General features: G+C 43.2%; 1 protein-coding gene across 2 annotated transcripts in view; it reads right to left on the bottom strand.

Annotated features, from left to right (window-relative positions):
- Positions 1 to 17,535, bottom strand: part of prss12 (serine protease 12) — a 153,114-nt gene that overhangs the window by 60,946 nt on the left and 74,633 nt on the right. For both annotated transcript variants that reach the window (XM_028804991.2, XM_028804990.2), the window contains exons 9-10: positions 9,427 to 9,629; positions 7,095 to 7,173 (exon numbers count right to left, since the gene is read on the bottom strand). In XM_028804991.2, coding sequence (XP_028660824.1) covers positions 7,095 to 7,173; positions 9,427 to 9,629 — 282 coding nt within the window. The remainder of the gene's footprint in view (positions 1 to 7,094; positions 7,174 to 9,426; positions 9,630 to 17,535) is intronic.

Consider the following 17,535-nt stretch of genomic DNA (forward strand, 5'->3'; position numbering starts at 1 on the left):
TGTTTATTTTGTACCACAGGTTGGGGGATACGAGACCCCCCTTTCATTAAAGTTGACTTTTCAATTGAGCACATACCGGAGTGCAGTGTGTGTTGCTCCAGGCAGATAGGAAGGAGATTTCCTCAAACAAAGAAATGGATCCCATTAACTTTAGCCAATTAGACATTGCTGCTCAATCTACTGTTTCAAAAGACGGGGCTGCCGGACCACTGAACCGGCCAGACATTTCAGTGCTCTTTAGTGAAATATGAAGCAGAAGTCTGCAGACACATTCTGTTCCAGCCAAGACAAGTGTGCAATTTCAGACGTTTATGAAGAAAAGAATTAATTTATGTGGTGAGATCTTGTTTTTAACTGCTTTCAGAAAGATTGCCTGTCGAGAAAGCCAATACGGCACACAATTGAGTTGGGTCTGCAAAAGCTTTTAATGCCATATACTGAACTAAGGCTTATTAGTCTAAAAATATCAGCATCACTCACTGCTTTGACTTTACAAGTTAGAAGTACTTTAATAATGTAGCCATTGTCAAAGAAACTCCACAGAGGGCAACAAAAAGGAACTGCCTACATTATAAATGTAGTCGTTAGGCTTTTAGCCAGTAGAGAGAAGCATATTATTTATTCTTATAGGTAGTCCATAGTCAGTAATACTAGAAACACTGAGAATAATGATTTGGGCTTAAGACAACACTAGGAGAGCACACCCTGTCATCCCAGCTGTCTGTCACCTTTGGGCTGTAGCACGTATTTCCCCCTTGCCTTGTTGAACTCACGTCAATTAAAAGAACACTTGGGTGTGATGATGGTTGGGCAGGGTCCGTGCCCAGCCAGGATGGCTTCACAGTGGAAGGAGTAGGGGAGGAGATGTGGCCAGAACATTACCTCCCCCGGAACGCTAGGTGGCAGCTGCCATGTATGACAGCAGTGCTTCAGACTCCCGCAGGGCTCCATGGGAGTTGGAGTTTGATACAGCCCTTTTGGGGTCCATGGGCACCACTAGAGGGTGCTACAGCAGACGCTGAGCCCTGGAGCACAGCACTTCCGCCACACCCGAAAGTGCTGCTGGAAGCCCATCACCAAGCACCTGGAATACTTCCGGGTGCCGTATATAAGGGGCCAGTGGACACTTCTCGGTGAGCCTGACTTGGGAGGACAGAGATGAACCTTGCCGGAAGGAGTGGAGGAAAAAGAAAGGAAGAGAAAAGAAAGAAAAGAAGTGTTTGTGCTTGCTGTGAAATGTGCTGTACCGTGGGAAACGGGGGAAGGCGTTTCCCATGAGAGAAAACAAAAGAAATAAAAATGTGTGCTTTGTACTTGTGCCTCCTGCATCTATCTGTGTCGGGTTGGAGAGGTTGAAGCGCCCCCTATGATCCACACTGGCTAAGCCCAATAACAAGTGCAAACAGAGGTAAGGGCTACATCAGGTGAGCTGATTTTTGTTTTCTGTTAAGTAACAGTTATGTATTTTTATACATTCTAGTTTATCATGGGGCTGAAGAGTGGCGATGCATTGCAGGTTGGTTGGTGTTATGGTGTATAAATCTGCAAAGTTTTCTCTATATTTTCATTATGTTTTGCTCAATCCCAACAAGATGAATTCAGATACAGGACACTTGTATAGGCATTGTAACATCAAAGCATATCTTCTTCCCTTATACCTTACTTTTATAACAGTTGTTCAAACATATTGCTAAATTGGTTTACAGCCTGGGAAAGGAAGACATGGCGATACCACAGGCAACATCAAAAAACTTTATTATTTGGGAAAAGATAGATTAAAGAGTTTGAGCAAAATTCATCCATCATATTGACAGCCAGTGTGTTGTGAAACCCCCGGCAAGAAATTTTATAATAAATATGCCTAGTCTGAAAGCCACGTCAGAAGAGAAACAGCAACAACAGAAGAGCAACGTCAGAAGAGAAAACAAAGACACGTGTGACCAGTTTTCATCCGATCGTCAGTTAATGCCATTTTCATGAACATCGATTGCTAAATCAATGCCGCCCTGGGACATTCATCCTTGACATCTCTAATTCCTTTCAGTAAGCTTTTTTAAGACTATTTATCCAGACTTTACGATCTTATTTTCCATTACTTATTATTGTTCTTTAACAAACTAGGGGGCACTGCCCCCTGCTTGCTTTGCTCGCCAACCCCCGGCAGGCGCAACGCACTAGCCACTCTGCGGTTCTGCCACTCGTGTATTGGGATGCAGATGTACAATTTAAACAGATTGTTATTTTCATGGGAATTGTTACATATGCATAATAGAACTAACTAACTTACATTACAGTGAGTAATTAACCATAGCAAAAAATATCCTTTAACCGCCGCCCCTCCTTTAACCGCCACCTTATCGTGGTGGAGGGGTTTGCGTGTCCCAATGATCCTAGGAGCTCTGTTGTCCGAGGCTTTATGCCCCTGGTAGGGCCACCCAAGGCAAACTGGTCCTAGGTGAGGGATGAGACAAAAAAGCGGTTAAACAAACCTCCTATGATGAAAAACAATTTTAGACGGCGTTTTCCCTTGCCCGGACGCAGGTCACCGGGGCCCCACTCTGGAGCCAGGCCTGGAGGTGGAGCTCGATGGCGAGCGCCTGGTGGCTGGGCCTGCACCCATGGGGCTCGGCCGGGCACAGCCCGAAGAGGCAACGTGGGTCCCCCTTCCCATGGGCTCACCACCTATGGGAGGGGCCAAGGAGGTCGGGTGCAGTGCGAGTTGGGTGGTGGCCGAAGGCGGGGACCTTGGCGGTCCGATCCTTGGCTACAGAAGCTGGCTCTTGGGACGTGGAATGTCACCTCTCTGAAGGGGAAGGAGCCTGAGCTAGTGCGCGAAGTTGAGAGGTTCCGGCTAGATATAGTCAGACTCACCTCGACGCACAGCTTGGACTCTGGAACCAATCTCCTTGAGAGGGGCTGGACTCTGTACCACTCTGGAGTTGCCCCCGGTGAGAGGCGCCGAGCGGGTGTGGGTATACTTATTGCCCCCCGACTTGGAGCCTGTACATTGGGGTTTACCCCGGTGGACGAGAGGGTAGCCTCCCTTCGCCTTCGGGTGGGGGGACGGGTCCTAACTGTTGTTTGTGCGTATGCACCGAACAGCAGTTTGGAGTACCCACCCTTTTTGGAGTCCCTGGAGGGGGTGCTAGAGGGCATACCTTCTGGGGACTCCCTCGTTCTGCTGGGAGACTTCAATGCTCACGTGGGCAATGACAGTGAGACCTGGAAGGGCGTGATTGGGAGGAATGGCCCCCCCGATCTGAACCCGAGTGGTGTTTTGTTATTGGACTTCTGTGCTCGTCACGGATTGTCCATAACGAACACCATGTTCAAGCATAGGGGTGTTCATATGTGCACTTGGCACCAGGACACCCTAGGCCTCAGTTCGATGATCGACTTTGTGGTCGTGTCGTCGGACTTGCGGCCACATATCTTGGACACTCGGGTGAAGAGAGGGGCGGAGCTGTCAACTGATCACCACCTGGTGGTGAGTTGGCTCCGATGGTGGGGGAGGATGCCGGTCAGGTGTGGTAGGCCCAAACGTGTTGTGAGGGTCTGCTGGGAACGTCTGGCAGAGCCCCCTGTCAGAAGTAGCTTCAACTCCCACCTCCGGCAGAACTTCGACCACATCCCGAGGGAGGTGGGGGACATTGAGTCCGAATGGGCCATGTTCCGTTCCTCTATTGTTGAGGCAGCTGACCGGAGCTGTGGCCATAAGGTGGTCGGTGCCTGTCGTGGCGGCAATCCCCGAACCCGTTGGTGGACACCGGCGGTGAAGGATGCCGTCAAGCTGAAGAAGGAGTCCTACAGGACCCTTTTGTCCTGTGGGACCCTGGAGGCAGCTGATAGGTACCGGCAGGCCAAGCGGAATGCAGCTTTGGTGGTTGCTGAGGCAAAAACTCGGGCGTGGGAGGAGTTTCGGGAGGCCATGGAGAACGACTTTCGGACGGCTTCGAGGAGATTCTGGTCCACCATCCGGCGTCTCAGGAAGGGGAAGCAGTGCAGTGTCAACACTGTATATGGTGGGGATGGTGCGATGCTGACCTCGACTTGGGGTCGGTGGGGGGAGTACTTCGAAGACCTCCTCAATCCCACGAACATGCCTTCCAATGAGGAAGCAGAGCCTGGGGACTCAGAGGTGGGCTCCCCCATCTCTGGGACTGAGGTCACCGAGGTGGTCAAAAAACTCCTTGGTGGCAGGGCCCCGGGGGTGGATGAGATACGCCCGGAGTTCCTCAAGGCTCTGGATGTTGTAGGACTGTCTTGGTTGATACGCCTCTGCAACATCGCATGGACATCAGGGACAGTGCCTCTGGATTGGCAGACCGGGGTGGTGGTCCCCCTCTTTAAGAAGGGGGATTGGAGGGTGTGTTCCAACTACAGAGGGATCACACTCCTCAGCCTCCCTGGAAAAGTCTATTCAGGGGTCCTGGAGAGGAGGGTCCGTCGGATAGTCGAGCCTCGGATTCAGGAGGAACAGTGTGGTTTTCGTCCTGGTCGCGGAACAGTGGACCAGCTCTACACCCTTAGCAGGGTCCTGGAGGGTGCATGGGAGTTTGCCCAACCAGTCTACATGTGTTTTGTGGACTTGGAAAAGGCATTCGACCGTGTCCTTCGGGGAATCCTGTGGGGGGTACTCCGAGAGTATGGGGTACCGGCCCCCCTGATAAGGGCTGTTCGGTCCCTGTACGATCGGTGCCAGAGCTTGGTCCACATTGCCGGCAGTAAGTCGAACCCGTTTCCAGTGAGAGTTGGACTCCGCCAGGGCTGCCCTTTGTCACCGATTCTGTTCATAACGTTTATGGACAGAATTTCTAGGCGCAGCCAGGGCGTTGAGGGGGTCCGGTTTGGTGGGCTCAGGATTGGGTTACTGCTTTTTGCAGATGATGTTGTCCTGTTTGCTTCATCAGGCCGTGATCTTCAGCTCTCTCTGGATCGGTTCGCAGCCGAGTGTGAAGTGGCTGGGATGAGAATCAGCACCTCCAAATCCGAGACCATGGTCCTCAGCCGGAAAAGGGTGGAGTGCCCTCTCAGGGTTGGTAGCGAGATCCTGCCCCAAGTGGAGGAGTTCAAGTATCTCGGGGTCTTGTTCATGAGTGAGGGAAGAATGGAGCGTGAGATCGACAGGCGGATCGGTGCGGCATCCGCAGTAATGCGGGCGCTGCATCGGTCAGTCGTGGTGGAAACGGAGCTGAGCCACAAGGCGAAGCTCTCAATTTACCAGTCGATCTATGTTCCTACCCTCACCTATGGTCATGAGCTATGGGTAGTGACCGAAAGAACGAGATCGCGAATACAAGCGGCTGAAATGAGTTTCCTCCGCAGGGTGTCTGGGCTTTCCCTTAAAGATAGGGTGAGAAGCTCAGTCACCCGGGAGGGGCTCAGAGTAGAGCCGCTGCTCCTCTGCATCGAGAGGAGTCAGATGAGGTGGCTCGGGCATCTGATCAGGATGCCTCCTGGACGCCTCCCCGGTGAGGTGTTCCGGGCACATCTAACTGGGAGGAGGCCCCGGGGAAGACCCAGGACACGTTGGAGGGACTATGTATCTCGACTGGCCTGGGAACACCTTGGGATTCTCCCGGAAGAGCTAGAAGAAGTGGCCGGGGAGAGGGAAGTCTGGGCATCTCTGCTCAAGCTGCTGCCCCCGCGACCTGACCTCGGATAAGCGGGAGACAATGGATGGATGGATGGATGGAAAAAATATTAAAATGTAATAAATTGAAAGAAAATCATGCTTCATGTTGCATTAGAGGTATTCATTGCGTTATATGTTTTCGTTCTGTTTGGCTTTGAAATTAACACACAAATACTTTTTAAACTTACACTTTTACAGTAAAACTTCAGTAAGAACAATTTTTTGAATCAACGTTTCATCAATATCGCATTGAATTTTGATTCCGTGTTTGGACTTACATTGTGACAACGCAACGTATAACTGCCTGTGAGTGAATATCATTTCTTTCTCTCTAATAAATAAATCGACTTTTTAAAATATTTGTCCCTGTAATTTGTTAATTGTCATAGCAAAAGCTATTCTAAAGGGAAACTGTAAACATTTTAATACGAATGGCATATCAAGATCTCCTTTGATGTCTAATGTTATCCGCGGAAGATGTACTACACTACCTTTCTTGTCGCCTGTTAAAATTTTACATGTCATTGCCGTGTAACCAATAATTTTCACGTTAATTCGTTTGACTTCATCGTTTCTCAGTGCTAGGATTGCCCGTGTACTCATTTCTTCTGTTGATAACCCTTCGGGATGAAATTCTTCATTAAGATTTGGACATAATAAGTCTTCTTTTATTGGGAACTTAAAGTGAGGAAAATGTAAAAATTTATAAGAGCTGAGAGCGCAGGAACTGTATCTGACAAAAGCATTCACATGAATGAGAGGTGAGAGGACCGAGACTTGAAAAAATCTCATGGCAATAGTCTCATCTCATGATTTTGTTTTGTAATAGAGAGATATTAACTTGTTTTCATCTTTCTATACTTTGTCCTTTATATGCAGAGTGATTGAAGTAATAAAGTTGTTTTTTTAGGAGCACCCGGAGCAGCCATACTCACTGTGCTGTGAGCTTTAAGGCTGAGGGTCAGAGCTCTACCCGATAGTAGGGAACAGTACATAAAGTAAGACATCTTTGGTTGATAAATGGCGTATAACCAAAGATGTTGAGCCTTTGTATGTTTAAACATATTCCTATTATTCCATTGTATGTTGTTCGTGCTGATAATAAGTAAGTCTCTTGAAGTTCTAACAGAGTGACAAATTGTGTTATTCTTCTAGCACTTATGTGGTTTAAAGTGCTGGAAGTTAACCAGTTGGGTGTGTGTCATTCATAGGGCAACGTTGTGTTTAGGATCTGAGTGTGTGTGTGTGTTATTATTAGGGTGCGGGACAAGTGTAAGGGGTAGACAGACAATAACACAGTTGGTCAGGCAAGTACGATTTCCTCTGTACTCTGCACACATTTCAGAACTGTTACCACTAATTTAAGATCACATGCCTAACTAACATTCTTACAAGTGTAAGTATCAAATGAGCAACTCAAGCTGTCCTCTGGGAAAAGAGCAACCTTTCACTGACGTACCGTAAAGAGTTCTTTCCTCCAATGATCCTTTTCTGTCGAGGAGAAACAAATCTCAGTCCACAGCTAGGGGTAATAAGTTCTGGAAAACACCAAGAATGATTTGATGAGAATGATTAAAAGCACCAACATGGATTTCATTTTAACGCCATGCTTCAAACCCACAACCCTGAAATACATTGAGAAAGATCAGCAAACCGACCTGTTGAACTAAGTCCATCGAGGGCTGTGGTGTCCACAGTCCTGAACCGCACGGGAGCGTTACACCATGCATGCATTATCTGACTTGTTTCTTCCTGTAGGAACTTTGTGTCTTTAGGGTTGGACACAAGTTACATATCATATATAGCATTTCATTGTACATATCACTTTTACTTGTACACATGACAATAAAGAATTGAACTGAAAAAAAAATTGATGTTCAAAAGCCTATGTAACACTGCCCTGAATAAGCAAGCACCTTGAATAAAATGTATTATTATTACTGTGAATTTCCCATTGGGATTAATAAAGTATCTATCTATCTATCTATCTATCTATCTATCTATCTATCTATCTATCTATCTATCTATCTATCTATCTATTAAGTTAGGAAAATGGAATCCCAAGCTCAAGCAAGTGCCTTGAACATGGGAAAGGCGCTATATAAGTAAACAGTATTATTAAGTTAGAAAAATGGATGGATGGACATGTTCAAAAGTACCATTTGCCACCCGGGGGCAGTATAGAAATCACGAATCTTCAGTAAAACCCACAAATCCCTCAGGTGAATTTGCTCACCTCTAACTAGAAAGACTCCTAGTAATAAGCACAGGCATTCATCTCAAACTTTTGTTATGGAAGGAGGATTATGTAGATATCTAAAAAACAAATCCTACTTATATTAAGATGAAAACCTTAAAACTTATTTTCCAGGTGAAAACTAAACACCTTTTTTTAATGTCTTTAATAACTGTTTGGTTCAACTAGAAGCCACTGTGTAAGTTAAGCTGTGCATGCAAAGCAGGAATCGACCGATGCCACCTCATAAATAGGAGCACTCAGTCTTCTTTGTGTCCAGATAGAGGGAGACATCAATACAAGCAACAAACGCAAAGCATGGTGGGATCACTCTTACAGTGGGAAAGCATCTCAGAGAAGATAGATAGATAGATAGATAGATAGATAGATAGATAGATAGATAGATAGATAGATAGATAGATAGATAGATAGATAGATAGATAGATAGATAGATAGATAGATAGATAGATAGATAGATATGAAAGGCACTATATAACAGAAGCATAGATAGATAGATAGATAGATAGATAGATAGATAGATAGATAGATAGATAGATAGATAGATAGATAGATAGATATGAAAGGCACTATATAACAGAAGCATAGATAGATAGATAGATAGATAGATAGATAGATAGATAGATAGATAGATAGATAGATAGATAGATAGATATGAAAGGCACTATATAACAGAAGCATAGATAGATAGATAGATAGATAGATAGATAGATAGATAGATAGATAGATAGATAGATAGATAGATAGATAGATAGATAGATAGATAGATAGATAGATATGAAAGGCACTATATAACAAAAACATAGACAGACAGACAGACAGACAGACAGACAGACAGACAGACAGACAGACAGACAGACAGACAGATAGATAGATAGATAGATAGATAGATAGATAGATAGATAGATAGATAGATAGATAGATATAAAAGGCACTATATAACAGAAACATAGATAGATAGATAGATAGATAGATAGATAGATAGATAGATAGATAGATAGATAGATAGATAGATAGATAGATAGATATAAAAGGCACTATATAACAGAAACATAGATAGATAGATAGATAGATAGATAGATAGATAGATAGATAGATAGATAGATAGATAGATAGTGTGCAAGTGAAAGGCACTATATGATAAATGTATTTATGTATTATAGTACATTATGATGTTCCAAAATATTTAGGAATAAATAACATTAGCTGTTTCTTTGCAAAGACTTAAATGTTTTCGACATCTGTGACATGTTCTCCATATGATTTGGTTTTCCCTTCCACACTCGTTCCACAGATGTGCCAAGTACGTTCACTAGGAACTGTAAACTGACCCGGTGTGAGGATGTGTGTGAATGAATGTGTTTAAGATGAAGTGATGTCCCGTCCAGAATTAGCTCCTACCTGAAGAGAACTGAATGTGATTTGGTTTTCCACAATCCTGCTTTGGACAAAGTAGGACTGAGAAAAGAGATGGCCAGTTGGACTGTGAAAAACACAAAAACGTAATAAAAACAAAACATTCAATAACAAGTCTTACCTCCGCTCACCTCTGCCATCTCTCGCTCTCCATAGTTACAGATGACTCCTGCATCTTCGCTGTGGCGACAGTTGTGCATTCCAATGGACTGTTTAATACAATCTGCCAAGAATTCCTCATTGCCTGCGCACTTTACATTATCCAAGTGAATGGGACCCTTGCCTTCGCCAAAGTATGCCATCGTTCGGGCTTTAGCCATACCCCTGTAAAATGAAAATGACTTTTAGAGGAAATAATGCCAAGAAGGCCTCGCAAGAGTGACAGAAGTGCCACATGTATTTTATAACTGTGTTTTTCTTGAGAGTGGCTGAGTGGCACAGTGGTTAGTGCTACTGCCTCACAGACCTGTCATTCTGAGGTGTAAATGCCACTGTTTGAATGGATCTGGCATGATACACAGATGTGCATGTTAAGTTAATTAGTAACTGTGCCTGTGGATCCTGCAATGCACAGTTGTGTGCTGCCCACATCCGTTTTCTACCTTGCACCTGATACTGCCAGGGTAAGATCTAGGTGCTCCATGACCATGAAATACCTGGATTAAGTGGGTTTACATTCCTATCACTTATATTCATTGTCAATGTAATGATTTGAAAGTTGCCTATGAAAAACTGTTTCAGACCTCCCGTTGTGTAATCATATTGAACATTTGTACTTCCTGTATGCAATACTTTACATTTACTTATATTAAATTTCACTTACCAGAAATCTGGCAAGCCTGTATTTTGTCTGTAATATTTAGTTGAGTTATCTGCAGTTCCACTGACTTTGGCATCATCTGCAAACTTACGATTGTGTAATCCACCTTAATAAAAGGAAAAGTGTGTCTGCGTATCTCTGTCTTCATCTGTGTTACAATGTCCCTGTCATTTCAACAGATGGCACATCAGAAACATCCACCTTAACAAACAGATAAATGTATCTCTGTGTCCATCCAGTTACTATTTCTCTGTCATTCCTAATTACTACAGATATTTGTAATGCGCCATTTATTGCAATGACGAATGCAATACATTACAAAATACATTCAGGCAGATGGTGTACTGCAAGCATTAACACTGAGGTCTACTTTGATTGCTTAGATTTCAAGCAGACCGCTGCCATGTGGAAAGCGCCAGTTCCCAATGGGTGATGCAGGGAACATTATAACTTGGCCAATGACCTGGCCTGGACCCTGCCTGTTTGCTGTGTCTGTATATAGTATAATGGTAGACCTCGCTGCAATAAATAACCATGCTGTTCCTGTTTCGAGTTGAATAAAGCTGGTTTTGTTAAAGTACTGAGACTCAGCCTCATCTTTGGGGTGCATGACACCAACTCACGCGTCACAATGTGTAGAAGATCTCACTTTTGGAGGGATAAAGAATTGTAAGGTCATAAATGAGAAAAGCGTGACAGTGCAGTATAAACTGGTGGTGATGGACTGGGAGACCAGAATCAGCATGACAATAAAACCAGAGCAAGTAGCACCAAGGATAAAATGGTGGAGATTAAAAGAGGAAGGGCTTAAGAACAGGAAAAAGGGAGACATTTTTAAATGAAGTGCAGTCATTTGGGAGTGTGGAGGAATGGTGAGGAGCTGTGTTAAGTGTAGGTGAAGAGGTGTTAGGTAGGACGACAGGAAGGACCACCAAAGGACAAAAAGATATAGTGGTGGAACAGGGTGGTGCAGGTAAGAAGGAGACCAAGAAGATTTGGTACCGATCAGGGAGGGAGGAAGACAGAGATCTGTACAGGCAGACAAACAAGGAGGCAGAAAGGGAAATGGCAAGAACCAAGGCATGGGCTTGGGAGGAGGTGTACAAAAGTCAGAGACAAATGAGGGAGAGGAAATGACGTTTAGACCAGCAAAGGCTAGCAACAAGGCTGAGAAGGAGTCTAGTCAGATCAAGCAGATGTCAGATGGGCAACGTGTGGTCTTGAGTGAGTGTGACAGGATCAAGAAAAACTGCTGAATGAAGAGAATCCAAAGGTAGTAATTTAGGATAGGTTCCCAAATGAAGGGCCAGGGCCAAGAAGAAGGAGGGAGGAAGCACAGGAGGCATTGAAAAGAATGAAGAATGGAAAGGCAACAAGGCCGGATGAAATACCAGTGGAAATGTTTAGTGAAAGACGGAGTTGATGTGCTGTGGGATCTGATGCAGAAGATCAATGAACAGGAGAGAACACCAGAGAAGTGGATGAACCGGGTGATTGTATAAGGAGAAGTGAGATATTCGGGATTGTGGACTGAGGGATAAAGCTAATGTTACACCCAATGAAAATTTGGGAAAGGGTTATAGAGAGAAGGCTCTGGGAAGAGACAACCATAGGAAAGGAGCAGTTTGGTTTTGTGCCAGGGAGAGGAACGACTGATGAATTCTTTGCATTGAGACATCTCATAGATGTTATCAAGAAATCAGAAAGGTTTGCATATGGCATTTATTGATTTGTAGAAGGCTTTTTGATAAGAGGGCCATGTCAGGAGGTCTGGAGGCGCATGAGAGAGAGAAAGCAGTGTGAGAGAAATATGTGAGAATTGTCCAGGATATGTATGAGGGAGGTAGGCCTCGGGTTAAAAGCAGTGTTGGGGTAACAGACAAGACCCCAGTTAGAGGAGGTCTAAATCTTCTTCAAGTCCTTGCTTCTCTGATCTGGTTATGGATGTGTTGACTTGTGGAATTAAAGATAACTCCTTAAACAGTGTGTTAAAACAATTCTTCAGTTGCCTCACATTTTTATGCAATTGTTTTGTTCACCCCACTGAATTAAAGCTGAAAGTCTGCACTTCAACTGCCTCTGAGTTGTTTCATTTAAAATTCATTGTGGTAATGTACAGAACCAAAATTAGATTAAAGTTGTCTCTGTCCAAATATTTATGGACCTAACTGTATGTGTCTGTGTTGTGAATATTTGTGTGCTGTCTGTAAATGGTCATATTTGTTTTTTCTTTTTTTTCTTCCTTTTCTGGAGAGTGCATTATAGAGGGGTTCAAGGGGAGGGGGTCATATTGGTTATTTGTTCCAGATTTGGGTAGGATTGATTAAAGGTTGTTTATAGTTTTGTTTGGCTGTTTACAATATATATTCTTGTTTGTTTAATTAACTTAATTGTTGGGGTGATTATTTCCTTTTTTAAATACATAAAGGACATCTCTATCTAAGGGGATCAAATTTGGGGCTAAGGTTCTGTCTGGTTCCGTTCCTGATAGAATTTGTTTTTCCTAAGCAGTAGGAGATTCGCGTGTGTGCCGGGCTCCTCATTTTACTATAAGAGGAACTCGCTACAGTATGGAGAAAGCACATGGAACCCACACATGAAGAGGAAGAAGAAAACCAAAGAATATTTTCCCTCGTACCTTACCTCATGATGATGAAATAAAGGCACAAAAGCTGCAGTGGTCCATGCTTTCTGAGTTTTGGACCCAAGGATTCTGGGTGAAGTTTACATGCTGTATTTAAAATAAGAAAGCAGCTCGGTGGTCACCTAAAGTACTTCTGGGACTGGCCCTGGCACCCCTCGTGGTGCACAACAGAGTTAGCAGCTTTGGACTCCCCTGCTACCCTACAATGCCCTGTGATGGATTGTCGTCCTGTCGGCAGGTTTGTGAATGTTATGCGTTATGTTTTTTATCACGTCATAAAACTTCACGGCGGCCTGATAAAGATATTATCATTTAAGTCAACATGTCAGTTAAACATTTTTCCAGATGTTGGTATGCATATAGTAGAATGTGAAAAATGAAAATTCCAACCGCCCGGAATACCCTTAAATTCCTAAGCCCATGGCAGAATAAAAAATAAGTGAACGATGCCAATCACACCACCAAGTGCCTATCCCAGCAGCACTGGGCACAAGGCAGTAGCCTATCCCAGCCCACTTTAGGGCCCACTTATCCATTCATGCCCACTTTACGCTCCCACACCAACAAAGTATAGGACCTAAAAGAAGGTAATGCCGAGCTGAGCATCAGGTGTGCTGAATGTTGTCAAGTTCTCTCTTAACTGCCCACTTTTAGTGTGTCTATAAACAAGGAATGGGTGAGAAGTCTGTGTTTATACACGTGCAGGCTTTATGGATTAGCGAAGGGAGACCCTTGGAAGGACTCATGACCCAGCGCATTAGAACTAAGAGGGTCCAAGGGAGCAGATCCCAGCTGACGGGTTATGACCTCAGATAGGATTACGCTGCCCCTTCCTGGTGGGGGCTGCTGGAATCTTGGAACATTCAAAGATTAAACGCCCTGCATGACTAAGGGCTAAGCAATACACAGAGCAGGAATGTGCACTGGGCTCGTGTTTCCATTACTGAATTTCACTTGAGGTGTCTGCTGACAGACCGCTTTGCACTTTCACCCTTTGGTGGGGTTTTAGCCTCGCACCTATGGGGTCTCACTGTAAATCGGAATCAAATTCCAGCCTGAATTCATAAGCTGTTTATCTTTTTCTTGTATTTGAACGATTTTGATTTTTACCTCATTATAAATTACAAAGCTTTCAAAGGACCTGATGTATCCAAAATAATAGACAAAATGTGGCTGATTTGTTTCGGCTCACACTCTACAGTTTAGCTGGATGTTTTCTGTTTAGCAACGGTTTTCATAATGAAATAAACTATATAGAAATGCTGTTTTCCTCACAATTTCAAACAAAATAAAAACATCTTCTAGAATGTAATCATTGCTTTTATTACAGTCATGAAACCAACCAGCATGAAGGTTTTATTTCCACGGTGGATGGCAACATCTTCCTCCTAGATTGAAACTCCTAAAGAAAAGAAACCACTTGAAGAACTCACACATGAGAAAGTAATTCCTTTTATTTACTTCTGTTTATATAGAGTCAAAGTGAGCACCACTTTGTACACTAAAAAAAAATGTGATGATTCACACTTAATATTTTCAATCTGAACCAATATACAGTAATCTCTCCTCTATCGCGGGGGTTGCCACCCGCGAAATAAGAAAATCCGCGAAGTAGAAACCATATGTTTATATGGTTATTTTTATATTGTCACGCTTGGGTCACAGATTTGCGCAGAAACACAGGAGGTTGTAGAGAGACAGGAACGTTATTCAAACACTGCAAACAAACATTTGTCTCTTTTTCAAAAGATTAAACTGTGCTCCATGACAAGACAGAGATGACAGTTCCGTCTCACAATTAAAAGAATGCAAACATATCTTCCTCTTCAAAGGAGTGCGCATCAGGAGCAGATTATGTCACAGAGATAAAGAAAAGCAAACAAATCAATAGGGCTGTTTGGCTTTTAAGTATGTGAAGCACCGTGGCACAAAGCTGTTGAAGGCGGCAGCTCACACCCCCTCTGTCAGGAGCAGAGAAAGAGAGAGAGAGATATAGAGAGAGACAGAGTTTGTTTTTCAATCAAAAATCAATACGTGCCCTTCGAGCTTTTAAGTATGCGAAGCACCGTGCAGCATGTCGTTTCAGGAAGCAGCTGCACAAAAGATAGCAACGTGAAGATAATCTTTCAGCATTTTTAGACGAGCGTCCGTATCGTCTAGGTGTGCGAACAGCCCCCCTGCTCAATCCCCCTACGTCAGGATCAGAGAAAGTCAGCGCAAGAGAGAGAGAAAAGTATGCTGGGTAGCTTCTCAGCCATCTGCCAATAGCGTCCCTTGTATGAAATCAACTGGGCAAACCAACTGAGGAAGCATGTACAAGAAATGAAAAGACCCATTGTCCACAGAAATCCGCGAACCAGCAAAAAATCCGCGATATATATTTAAATATGCTTACATATAAAATCCGCGATAGAGTGAAGCTGCGAAAGGCAAAGCGCGATACAGCGAGGGATTACTGTAATTTTTTTTTAGCTTATTGATCCCACAATTTTTAAGTTGAGGCAAATCATTTAGAGTGATTGGGTGCAATTCACTTGTTTTATACTAAATCTATTTTTTAAGTTGTTGTTCTTTTTTGGCAGTTGGAAAGCCAGCATGCTGGAAAGTTCGACCGGAAGAATATACAAACGGCCCCTCCAACACAGCACACAAACAAACTAAAATATTAAGTTAACTGAAATAGGATTTCTACGTTTATTCCCTCCACCATAACTTACTTTGGTAGAAACAATTTTTTTTACTTTGATTGAGATCTGAAACGAAATATTTCAAGCTACAAAACTAAATGACTAATCTTAAGTTGCTTGAAATAGAAAATTTACGTTGAATGAACAACATCAATGTTATACTTTTTTCAGTGTAGGGAGAGGGCAATATAACAAAGAAATCAAATAAAGAAGAAAATTCAATCTAATCCACTGTGACTAAAATTAAATTATTACTGGTAGAGGGGCTCTCTACTTCCCCACCATGTAAATACAGTGCCACCAGTATAGAAGCGTTCCCATTCAGCTCACAATCACTGCTTCTTTCTTCTCGCTATATCCCTGCTAGATGAGCCTTTGCTCCAGCTCAGCTCCCGATTCCAAGCTCAATGAGTAGCCTTTTAATTCCCCTGAAACTCCCCATCACTTTATCAGCCTCAGGTATTTGTGTGTTTCTAAGCCTCATGGGAGTTTTTTAAAGGTGCTGAGCTCCTTGGCTTCTCCCAAACTGTCTATGATGTAGCTCCGAGTTCTTATCTAGACTACATGGGAAACCTCTGCTGCCCCTTGACATTCTGGGGTAGCTCTCCTGGACTCTCACCAGTCCCACTTGATCCCGCTTTCATTTCATTGTCCACAAAATTATAACATCCTGGCAACCATTTAAATATATAGGGCATAATGCCTCCAGTAATGGATGTTTGGAAGAAATGTCCAATTACTATTGTGGGCTCACCTTTTAATGACTAGACCCTGTGCAGACCATTCCTTGTCATGTTTCTGCATTTTATGCCCAGATAACTCCTGCCAGTTGAGTAACTTATCACAAGTCATATATACTGTAATGATTGGTAGTTTTGCATTATTATGTTATCATTTTCAGAATATTATTTATCTTTATTTATTTTTGGAATCATGGATGGCATGACATCACAGGTCAGGAGTTCAAAGGTCAGCATTTTGGACTTCCTGATTGTCCGAATTTGCAGATATTCAAAAGAAATTTCAAAGCACATGTTGTTACACACGTGCGATTGGGAAGCAGACTACAGGCTCAAAGGTGGGTATTTATGTGCTGGACCAGAGGTTGGCGCTCTCACCTAATACTTTCACTCTTTCATCCTCTGCAGACCATCAGAAGGAAGTCCCACCTTCTGACCTCAATTCTGGTTCCCACCATATATAACCTCCAGCTTTGTAAGCCTGATTCTGTATTGAGCTCCATCTGCAAAAGACTTCATCTTATTTTCTCTATGCTTGATTTTCAAGTATACGGGGTGGCTACCTCAAACCTCTTTCAGGGTTTTGTGTTTTCCTTTGTCATTGTATATTTAAAGATCTTCAAGGCAGTTATGGAGTTTCTGGTTGTCGACTTCAAATCAAGCTCACGTTTTGGCTTTGTCTCTCGGTTTTATTGACTTTTCCTGTTTTGACCTTTTACTTTAATTTACGGTTTCCATTTATCACCCAGTCCTGTTTCTCTACTGTATAGGAGAAGTAATCAAAATCATCTGAGCCTGAGCTTAAAAGAGGTTTTCAGGGATTGAAAGTGTGTGCCATGCATAACAGCCCGTGGAATTCAATGTGTCCCTTCCTACACTGAACCAGAGGGGTTTGTCACAAAAAATTGCAATTTCTGTGTTTTTCCAAGGAAACATAAGGCAGCATTAAAAATAACAAGCTACTATAAGTTGTGTTCCAGTCTGTTTTCAGCACTACGTCAGAGATTAAAATAGGAGTCTGGTTTTTCGCAAAAAATTACAAGTAAACTAATCAATTCTGAGAGAGTGTTTTCCCATTTACCGTATATACTCGCATTTAAGTTTTCCCACGGATACGTCGGGCTTGATTTTACTGTATAATTTCCGGTATTTTATAATGTCAGTCGTATAAGTCGAATGTTATTGGTCCAAGAGATTATGATATGCTAACACTCACCTGAGAGAGTAACCTCGGAGCACACTGCCTTTTTTTTATGTATTGTGCCTATGTGACCACACAGTGATACCTGAACTATTCCGAAGTGATGTTTGCACTGATTTGTGTTTTTTGTATCTCACA

This window comes from Erpetoichthys calabaricus, chromosome 7, assembly GCF_900747795.2.
Source record: "Erpetoichthys calabaricus chromosome 7, fErpCal1.3, whole genome shotgun sequence".
Taxonomy (NCBI): domain Eukaryota; kingdom Metazoa; phylum Chordata; class Cladistia; order Polypteriformes; family Polypteridae; genus Erpetoichthys; species Erpetoichthys calabaricus.